Genomic DNA, 11,497 nt, shown 5'->3' on the forward strand with positions numbered 1-11,497 from the left:
TAAATTAAATAAAAATAATTATAATAATTATATAATGCCACATTGAATTTGAAATTTTGCTATAATACAGGTTTTTATTTTGGTATTTTTCAAATGGTTTTAAGAACAAATTAAATAAATAAATAAATAAAACCCTTAATTGGTTTTAGATATTTAAATTTTGTTATAGATTTTATTGTTTAAAAAATTTTTGGTCTAAACTACATACAAATTTTAAATGAAAATTCCAGGTAAAGCGTTGTATTTTTCTTTTTTGTTTATTTATAAACTAAATGTTTTTATATTTATAAATTTGTGTATTTTATACATTACCATAAAGTGTAAAGATTTCTTAGCATTTTGTCTTTTTTTAGAGAAATTAAATTAAAATTTTTGCAAAATAGGTAACAACAAAAGTTATAATAGAATCCCTTTAATAAGTAGTTGCTTAAAATATAAAAGAAAGACAATAAAAAGCCTTTTTTTAAGAAAGCTTAATATTGCACTTTTCTTTTTGTGTAACAAAAAGGGATTTTATTAAAAATTCTGTTAGAATTTTGTTTAAATTTAATTAAAGAAGTGATCTTTTGTTAAATTTTGTAATAAATTTTAACCAAAAAGCTCTTCAATTTTATTGGAAATAAAGAAAACTGTAAGGATTATATTTTTGAGCATTTTTCTTATATTTTGTTGTATGGCAATACTTGGAATTTTCTATATATACAATCAAATCCCCGTAGAAGGCAGGGAGTGATTGTTGTGGCTTTAAAGGGCTTAAAAACTAATATCTCGTCTTAAATAACTATCTCTTTTTGGGGGTTGTTTATTTTGTTGTTTTTTTTTTTTTTTTGTTTTTATTATTATTTTAATTAAATATACATTATAATGTACTATATATATGTATTTCTTTTGTATGTATATATAAACTATATTTTAAATATTTATTTATTTATTATTTATATTGTATGTATAATATTTAACTTATTTTCATTATTTTGTGTTTTTCTCATTTGTGTATATATTTATGATATAATTTTTTATATAATATTTTTGTGTGTGTGTGTGTTGGGGTTTTCATTTATAGTTTTTCTTGCAAAGGACCTTAAATTTATAAATATAACAAACAATTCCTTTTTTAAAATTAATACATATATATGGCCCTTTTTCTGTTATTTTGAGAAAAATGTTACAATTTAATCTCATTTTAATTACTTAACTGGCGTTGACGTTATTATAAAGAGTATAAACATGTAACGTCTTTAAATTGTCTATATTACGATTGGCATCTTTTAATATGACGAGTTTATTTTATTTGTAATTATTGTAAAGAAGTGAAAACAAAAAGAAACTAAAAAATATATAAAGTAATAGTTAATTAAGTGCTTAAAGTTCTAAGTTTGACCATTAAAAATATTAAAAGATTTATAATACACTGCTATGACAGCTGAGCTTAAAAATATTTTGTAAATTTCTCTAGCACAGCAGTTATTTGTTTATAATAAATAAATCTCATATAAATAGTTTTCTTGTCAATTGTTACTTAAAACACTTAAGCACTTAAATAAATTCACTTTATAATAATATGTAAACAAGTGCCAAAAAGAAAACAAATTACCAAAAAATTAATAATTTTATAAAAATATATAATTTTTCCCTGGCAAAAAAAAAAAAAAAAAAAAAAAAACAAAATGTTTAAAATTTTTGTTACTGTATCTCTCTCTTTGTATTAAACTATTTTATATTGAGCCTAAAAGTATACTATATATATATTTAAATATGAAATACATGACAATTGAAATGGAAAAATATTACAAAAACAAATAAGTCTAAACAATGATGTTGGTAATACAAAGGTAGTATTGTAAAAACAATATGAAAAACCAAGAAATGAAATAAAATATGCACAGATATGTTTGATATTGTTTGTAAAAATAAAAAAATATTATAAAAGGTCCTAAAATAACAAATTAAAACTGAGAAATAAGTTTACCTACTCTTAAACACAGAGAAAAATACCTACACATACAAATATAAATTTTGTTTCTTTAAGAAATTTTTAAGTAAATAATTGAATATTTTAAGAAATATTTGAAAATAGAAAAAAATATATATATGGCTGTTGTATGATCAGCATTTACAATTACAACTACTAAAAATAAAAATTAGCAAATCAGATTACAAAAGAGAGCATACTACAATATAAATCAAGCTATAAAAAATAAAACATCTAACATACGAGTATGTAGTTTTAAAATATTTATGAAAAAAAATCCTATATTTATAATACAATTAAAAATAATAAAATGAAACTAAAATATTATTAAAAAAAATGGTAAAAGAATTAAAAAAACAAAAAATAAACACCTGTATGGTGGTTGAACCTTGTCTATTGGTAAAATAAGTAGAAAATAAAAAAAATTAAAAAAAAAAGATTGAATATCGAAAATAGAGCAGGACAAAAAAAAAAACAAAATAAAATAAAAAATTACAATTAAAATCTTACTCAAATCACTTGATATTTAATATTTACAATTACTGTTGTATGACGACAAACAGACACCATTCATCTTCATCATTATCAGATAAGATGCAAGTAAAAGAAGACATCCAACGGGACGACAGCAGCAACAATATTCAACTAAACTGGAGTAGGAAAAGGAAGGAGGAAAACACTTGGTTTGTATGCCTACAACTGGTGCTGATGATGTATATGATGTGGATGAGGAGGGAGCTGTTGGGGCAGCGTAGTCGACATGGATCCAGACTGCGCACTAGGATGACGACGCCGAAACAGGCTCAGATTATTTAACAGATGCTGTTCCAAATCAGATCCGGAGTTCTGAAGTTGTGGTGGTTGTTGCAGGTGCTGCTGGCTGGCCTGATGAGCGACGGCGGCGATATCTGTTGGCAGATGGGAAGTGGGCGGATCATTGTGGCTGCTTGGCGCCTGCTATTGTGCATGTGGCGCCTGATTTTGTGGCTGTAGGTGTGGCGGCAGTTGTACACCTGGTTGTTGGGCTTGTAGTGGTGGTTGTCCTCCAGGTGGTACGCCACTTTGAGCTGTCGGTGGTAGATGTGGAGGTTGGCCATACATTCCCGGTGGAGGTTGCGGCAGCATGTGATGTTGTGCTGCAAGTTTGGGTCCATCTTCTGCCTTTTCCTCTTCCCTCCTCTTAAGACAAGCTGCCTTTGGATTTAAATTTCGTTCTCTCACCTGCTGCTCTAACGTCATTATCACTTCTACTGCCATGTTCAGTATTCCCAATTTTGTTTGTGGCTTATCCGATTTTAGGTGTGTCATGCACATCCGTCCCAGTTCTTTTAGTGCTTCATTTATATCGCGAATGCGTATGCGTTCACGAGCATTATTGGCCTGGCGTCTTTCTTTTTCACGAATTGCCTTCACAGCGGGTTCGGCATCATCGTCATCATCCGCTGAAGAACAATAACGACGTGGTCGCTTCGCCCCTTTTCCAGATGGCGGCCCTTGTCCAAGTTGTTGTGAACTTTCCATTGAACTACTGGGCTTTGTATCGGTGGCATCGATCATGCTATTTAATGTGGACGTTGAAGGACCGTTACCGGCGCTACCTACACCAATGCCAACCGCGCTACTGATTGCAGTCGCCGCTGCATTTGCGTTGGGATCTTTTCGTTTCTTTCCCTTCGTGGGGCCAGTTGTTGTTGTCGATGTTGTACCAGATACCGCCGTTGAAGTGCGTTCCATTTTTATTTGCGGCGCAAGGCCACCCACCACGCCTCCCACACCTTGCACGGACGACGGACCCGCCGACATTACGTCGTGTGTTGTGTTGAGCACTGATGGGCCGGCACCACTCGCCACCATACCGTGTCCGGACGGGGAGGTTGGCACGAATGAGGACAGTCCATCGATGTTGTCCATGGCAGAGAGTGCTGCACCTACGCCGCCCAGCAGCTCGGGTTCACAATGATTGCGCAGCACATTGAGTGCATCGTCGAGACGCTCTTCCATGCGAGCACCTTGAAACACCGCCGCCATTGAATGAAGACCGGATGGCACCATTTCGGGCGCATAACTACCGCTAGCACCGCCTGCTACAGAACTACTGCTGCTGCTAGGTCCAGCACCGTTGAGAACCGAGTGACCCCAACCAGAACCAGATGGACCGGGACCGCCTTTGTCTACTAACATAGAAGGTCCCACAAGACCGCTTTGCGTGAGTGGGGGTGGAGAATTCACAGGAGTCGAGGGATTTGAACTAAAACTGCTGATGGACTGGTCTGCGGTAGATGATGCCATATACATGTGCTGACGCAAAGCACTGTTTGGTCCACTTGGTCCAGGAACTCCAACTACAGCTGAAGTGTTTGTTGCCTTTGGACCTATATTAACACCCACTCCACCAGGAACACCTACGCCGCCAACGCCGAATGCGTCGTTTTGTATAGCAGGACTATGCTGTGACGCATGGTGGCTGGCCAAAGGATGATGACCGGGATGACCGGGTCCTGAATTGGTCATTGGACCATGTGTTGCGTTGTGCGGTTGTGGAGAGTTGTATAGAGCGGGAGAATGGGCAGCTGGATTTCCGCCAATCTGTTGAATGGTGTTTGTGGGATTGCCACGAAATGAACTCATTGGAGGGAGTGAAGTTGTTGCTGGACTGTGCATATTGACATGACCCGGATCCATTTGCAAGCCCATACTTGAATTTGGACCCATATGATGACCGTCTGGGTCGTGATGTTGTGGTGGTCCTCCTAAATGATGAGAACTCATAGGAGCACTATTTTGATAAGCCGCCTGCCCACCATAACCTCCGCCTCCCGGGACTGGTGAACCATACCAACCGCCACTGCTACTGGGACCACCTCCATTGCCAATGCCCGTATCAAAATATTGATCGACAGGAGCACCACCTGAAAAACGTACCCCTCCAGCCGACGCTCCATCATGCATTGGATTAAAGTCATCGCCGCCGTACATGCCATTTTCCATGCCACCGAGTCCACCATAAGGAGACTGATAGCCACCATTGCGATCTGCAGGACCACCTGCATTAGCACCACCTCCTGTCGGTTGTTTGTTGGCTATTTTATTGAAACAATTTTGAAATACTTCATACAAATGCATAGGCTCATCATCGCTAGTTGCCATATTGCTTTCAAATGTTGTTACTGATAGTTGTTATTTGTATATAAAAATTCGCCTATAATTTCACACACACAAATGTCCGCTGCAGCAGTTATTTGGGGCGCTACTTCTATTTTAAAATCGTCTGTAAAAGAAAAAAAATTAATTAATATAGTAAATCTTTTTTAATAAAACTAATAAAAAATAATAACAAAGAATTGTACTTATGTTAAGGATGCATAAATATGTATATGCAGCCATATACATACATATTAAGATATTTACAATATGTTAATGCAACAACTTTTCATACTATTCCTTTTTATTAATAATAAAATTAAGAAAAAAATAATTTCAATAAGAATGTAGTTTTTAAATTACATAAAATTAAAAATAATAAGGAAATCTATAACTAAATGCAGAAATTGCACAAAAATGTAGTATAAACATAGTTATGTACTTAAATATGCCCTTTCTTTATGAGCATATTTTTTGCATGTTTTGTCTTCATAATGCTTTGAATATACATATTAAGAATTTTAAAATCACCAAATTGTGAGGAAAATGAATGGGAACCGTACTCTAATGTGAACGTCCTACTGATTTCTGACTAAACTTCATACCAGGATTGGTGCATTCTGCTTGCAGCTAAGATTTCGGGTTGCTCCGTTTGTTGCTCTCAACAATTACATTAAATGCCTCTGATCTCTCACGTGAAGCATGATATCTACACAATATCAGAAAGTATAGTAATACTCTTGTTCAACGACTTGAATGAAAGATGTCTAGAATGAATAATATAACGAATGTTTGAAAAGTCGAATAGTTTAGTGAACTTTTTAATGCCAAATGACACATGAATAGGACACTCTTAGCAAGCCTTAAGGCCCTTTATTAAAACCTACCAATAATTTAAGTTATGATTTTATAGTTTAAATAATTTGAAAGAAAGCGTTTCGGTAATCTAATAGTATTATGGGCAGTCGTTTCGTAAATGTAAAAAATATATGAGGCCACACTAAAAGATTCCTTTCTCTTGCAAAAAAGTGCAATTCCTCACTAACTAAATGAGGTCAAAATCTGATGGTGATGTGAATGTAAGAACTATACATCCTGTTTTTCTAAAACTAAGGAAAATCCCGAAAACGCTAACATGAAAATATTTTAGCCTTTATTAAGATTACTCTAATTGACTTATTATTTCCACGGTCTCCGCAAAAATGAACATCAATTGAAGCGATTACACAGTCGAAAGGGAGGCATTATTTTGTAAGGAGCCATTCTTTTTATGCAGTTACAATTTTCATCGACAACAATTAATGCAAACTGTTACAAAGGTTTATGTACTTCAACAGGTGTTTTCTCACTGGAACAATATATCATGATGCTTGATTGGAACCCAAAAACTCTGATCATAATATCTTGTTCTTCGATTTCACTCGATAATATTAAAATGTTGTAGGTATATGAATCTATTCCTGCCGGATCTACAAAGTTATTTTGGAAAAAAAAAATAGAAAATCTAATTCTAGGATCAGAGAGTAAATTAGATAACAAATTAGATAGATAACTCTTGCTTAGTTCTAACAATTAAATCCGCTCTATAACTGTTACAAAAAGCTAATTTATTACTATGTCTTAATGAAAATCATTCCAAGAGGCCTACTTATACCCCTCAAAGCATTTTTCCGATGTAGATGGGAGTACCTTCGAGGTATCACCTGCAAAATGTGTATATTAGATGTGAAGGACAGAAGATATTTGAAAACACACAACCTGAAACTTAACCATTTAGTAAAAAGGAGTGATAAAGTAGTATAGTATAGCGAAGACTTCACATCAATTTTTGTTGTTGTAACAGTTCGACTGTGGCCGATAGTTCTCTCCTGGAGAAAAAACTTTCGGTTGATACAGCTGTCGCTGGGTTGACAATCTTTAGCCGAGTATGACTCCGGTCGTTCCGGAGCGAAGATCCAATTGTCGTGGGAACGACAATATCAGTTCTTCACCGTGCTTAATCTGCAACTATGAACAGCGAAGTGGCAAGCAACATTCTTACCCACCTGGAGAAAGAAGTAAATTTAATCCTAAGCGTCTTCAAGCTTGATCAAGCTCAATTTCGTACCCTTCACCACCCAAAATTTTGGGGGTTACATTTAATAATCTATTTAACAACTCAGCTCATGCCACTTCAATCAAACGCAAATTGCGAAGCTGAAACAAGGTCTCCACTTGGGTTAAGGATAAAAAGCTTATTTTCCACATAAAAACGATCGGTTGTTAATTATGATGCTCCAGTGTTGTTAATCTCAGTCAGTGATACCCAATGAAGAAACATTTAGAACTCCCATAATGATGGCCTAATGACTGCTTTAGGCTGCTTACACCCTACTTTGGAACATCATCTACACGAGGAAAGGAAGGTTCTCCCAGTCAAGGAACACGATATCATGTTGACTAAATACCTATTTCTTCCTGAAATGTCATCAAAACTTTAACATCAAACAGTTGGATGCTCCTCCGATGCATGTCAAGAAGCATCATCGCATGAACAAATACACGAGGAGACCAAATGCAGTTATGTGCAGGATCCAATATATCGAATGTGGCAGTTTCGAATGACATTAATGGAAATGCCATCAATTCCGCTGTTGCAGGATACTGCATATAGGTATTTCGTACTTGTAGGTCGCAACTAAGATCAGGATAGAACATATTTAATACCTACTGGTCATGATAAACCGACCCGTCCCCAACGAATGTCCAGTATATGGTTAAGATCCCCATGTTACCCATCACATATTGAACTGCTTGCTTACCTAGCCCTACTTAACTTTTACTAGATTCTTTAACAAACGATCAAGACTAAAATACTTTTGTGATCAAGTAACCAGAAACATGATACTTAAATAATTGCCTTGTCACAGAGGTACGAAGCCCAAATCACTGGAATCCTACTGTTATCCGACTACTGCATATCCATCATACATATGAGTAAATTGACTTAATTCATTGAATTTTAAATAGCAAATGTTTTTATGTACCTATTGGTTATGTACTTTCATTTGCAAATGTAAATTTTAAAAATATAGTAGATAGGTATTCATCGGTTTTTCATTACGATGTCTGGTTGTCAATGCATAGTGATTGACAGTAAAAGGGTCAAAATGTTAAAAATAATTAAACAATTGGCGAATGTTTTTCATTTAATTTCTTTTCATACTTTTGATTATTCATAAGCAACAACAATAATAGCATCATTTGATACAACAATAAATAGTTTTAAGGCCAACAAAGGATGCAATTAACAACAACATAACATTTGATTTTTACATATTTTTATAACAATGTATTCAACAAAATCTAATAATCTAATAATGTAGGAAAATATTATAGCAAAATGAAAATGTTGTTAACAAAAGAAAAACCAGTAGAACCAGAAATGGGAGACAGGTAAAAAAAAGCTGCAACAACAACAAAAACTTGTTGCTAACAAAAAAATGAACACATTACAAACTAATAAAAAATGCACACGCAAGAAAAGTGAAAAGAAAACAAAATAATGAAAGGTAAAACAAGAAAAGTATTTAAAGCGATTAATTACAAAATATAATAATAAAAAAATTAAACTTAAAAATATTCTGATTTTTTTGCAGATTAAAAAAAAAACAACAATAAAAGTAACAACATATACATACATACACATGCTGCATACATACTCAATCGCAAAGGCACAATCAAACAAACAAACCAACAACAACAGCAATAAAATAAGCAAGGAATTAAGAAAAAGAAGTGAAAAAAGTAAAACAAAAAAAACTTACATTGAAGAGGGAAAGAGGTGCAGCAGCGCCCTCGTTTATTCAACTGCTCGTGTATGAAGTGCACTTCGCCTCCCTCACCCAAAACACTTGAGGTTTTGAGGGCGAAGTTCAGTAGAAGAACGAAAAGAAGGAGGAAGCCTGCCTTTTAGTATTATTATCAAAATATATTATTTCTTCCTTAATCAAGCCGTAAAGACGACACAGCCAACGTCAAAGTTTTGAATTTTTCTCCTGTTTTTCTTATACTTTCTTAAAATCCACTAAAATACACGTAGTTTTTCCTTGTAACACACCACTTTTAAACACAATTGTATTTCTTCTTCATAGATTTTTTTCTTTCTTTACTTTTTTGTTTTTTTTTTCTTTTTGTCGTTCGAAACGATGACGATCACGCACGACCAAGTAGTTGTTTTTCACTGTCTTATTTATTTTCGTTTTTTTCTTGTAATATTTGTTGCTTGAAGAGACTTTTTGTCGTCTCCCTATTATGGTACAATTTTGGCCAACAAGCTAAGCTTGTATTTTTCTTGGCTGACCACTATTAATATTTGAAAATTGTCAGCTTCTTCTGCTGGTTTTTCACTTTTTTCTTTTCAATCTTGAATTTTTTACTTGAGGTGGTTTGGCCAGCCAGTCAGCCCAGCACTGCTGCTTCTTGCTTTTACACTCACTACTCACTCAACAAAATACACCATAAAAAATAAAATACAACCAACCAACGAACCCAAATCGCTCACTACTACACACTACAATTCTGTTTTGGGCAAAGATTTTTTCTTCTTTTTTCTTTTGATTTTAAAACACTTTTAATTGCATTATTACGTAATGCATTTTATGCACAAACATTTTCCATAAGTTTTTCTTAATTTTCTTCACAATTTTATGCAAAAATATTATAATTATTGTATAGATTTTAACAAAATTGTTGCAATGAAAAATTCTCTTGTTTCGTGATATTGTAAACTATTGACATAAAATGCACAAGAGAAAATGGCGGCGTACATGTTTTCGTTCAGTTTATTTTCGAGTTCATTGTGTAAAATTCTTCGTTCTGTTTCGAGTTGTTTTCGTTAAAGTGAGTTGCCAATGCTAGATATTTTCGAAAATGTGGCAGCATTTACAAATGCAACACTGTAAGTATAATATAGTTGGCAGCACAAGTAATAATGTTTATCGATTTTGTTGAAATATAACATTTTTGTTTAAAATCACCTTACATTTTCAAAATATAGAAGAAAAGTCAATATAAATTATAAATATCTTACATTTTATTGTTATATTTTGCTGTAGTAAATATATACAACCTGTTTATGTCTGCCATTTAACAAAATCGCTTATTTACATGACATATTAAAATCTCTAATATTATTAACATATCATCAACACTTATTTTTGACACACGTTTTATTATTTTTAATTTTCTTAAGAATCTTTAAACAAAAATTTAAACAAATCTAAAATGTCTTTAAAATTATTAAAACAAAGTGTCGATATAATTGAAGAAGATCTTAAACAAACAAAGACTAAAAAAGGTATAAATACATTTTAACACGCAAATCAAATATTTGATAAACAAATTCATTTTTAAAGGTAAACAAACATCAAATACTAACAACAAAAAGCCAAAAACCTTAAACAATACCATTTCGGAGGAACATTTCCCCAAGAAGCACAAAAAGAACTTACAAGATGTCAAACACGAACTAAAGTCTTCCAATAAAAAAGCAGAGGAAAATATTAAAAGACTTTTGGCGTTGTCTATGAATACGGTTAAAGTTAAAGATGCAGAAAAGGTAATGAATGATTCGCCTAACTAGATGTTAATATTTAATTATACCTATTTTATTAATATTAATTTTTGTTCTCTAGATTGTCCAGCGAGCTCATAAAGGACGTTATGTAGAAAAAATTATACCTGAAGTTGAGCAGGAGTCTATATTCACCGAAGAAGACTTCCGTAAATTCGAAGAAGAATATTTTAATTCATAGTTTTTTAAATTAATTTATTAGATTTTAGTGCTGTGTTTGTGTTTCTATATTGTACAAATATATTTTTCTATTAGATAGTTAAAAAGGATAACTTATAAAAACCAGTGCTTACTTATTTTTGACAAACATGGGAGTTCAAATAATATTTGTTCTACCTCTAACCACGGTAACAGATATTTTGAGTCTGTTTAAGAATCTCCTTCGAGACTAAGGATAAAGCTACAGGGTTTGGTATTTAAAATGGGCAAGTGATCAGCAGGAAAAAAACTCTCATAAACTTTAAAATAACAGTAAAGTTGTGAAATAAACCAGTTTCGTAAACATTGAAATCTATTGAAACCAATTGAAGATCGTTCCATAATTGATCCTACCTCGATATAAGAATCCCGCTTAAAAATACCAAAAATATTTTTGTTCGGAGGAGTCCAATTTACATTAGAATCAGCAATAAAATCGATTCTGAATTTTGGTTAGTTAGGGCCGTTTGCGTTTCAGGTGACGATAAGTATGTATGTATAAGGTCCCCTCAGAAAATTACTTTTACGCCCAATGTGAAATGAACAAGTTTTATGGGATTAAAAATCTTTTA

At 33.2% G+C, this 11,497-nt stretch overlaps 2 protein-coding genes across 3 annotated transcripts; one reads left to right on the forward strand and one right to left on the reverse strand.

The window, feature by feature from the left end:
• Positions 1–659: 659 nt before the first annotated feature.
• Positions 660–9,955, reverse strand: LOC119605428 (protein daughterless). 2 transcript variants are annotated; one of them, XR_005231587.1, is made up of 3 exons: positions 8,920–9,955; positions 2,510–5,240; positions 660–2,365 (listed from the first exon to the last, which is right to left on the reverse strand). XR_005231587.1 is itself a non-coding variant. In XM_037958527.1 (2 exons), the coding sequence occupies exon 2, from the start codon at positions 5,117–5,119 to the stop codon at positions 2,930–2,932; it is 2,190 nt and encodes a 729-aa protein (XP_037814455.1). In that variant the 5' UTR covers positions 5,120–5,240; positions 8,920–9,955; the 3' UTR covers positions 660–2,929. The 2 variants fall into 2 exon arrangements, 1 of the variants encoding a protein (XP_037814455.1); XM_037958527.1 differs by having other exon boundaries at positions 660–5,240.
• A 322-nt stretch (positions 9,956–10,277) lies between these two features.
• On the forward strand, positions 10,278–11,009 carry LOC119605429 (active regulator of SIRT1-like). The gene is made up of 3 exons (XM_037958528.1): positions 10,278–10,451; positions 10,510–10,712; positions 10,789–11,009. Exons 1-3 carry the CDS (start codon positions 10,379–10,381, stop codon positions 10,906–10,908), a joined length of 396 nt encoding a protein of 131 aa, XP_037814456.1. The 5' UTR covers positions 10,278–10,378; the 3' UTR covers positions 10,909–11,009.
• The last annotated feature ends 488 nt before the right edge of the window (positions 11,010–11,497 follow it).

Source organism: Lucilia sericata, unplaced genomic scaffold, assembly GCF_015586225.1.
Source record: "Lucilia sericata isolate MDLA Ls3-8-SP2 unplaced genomic scaffold, ASM1558622v1 Contig000486F_arrow, whole genome shotgun sequence".
Taxonomy (NCBI): Eukaryota; Metazoa; Arthropoda; class Insecta; order Diptera; family Calliphoridae; genus Lucilia; species Lucilia sericata.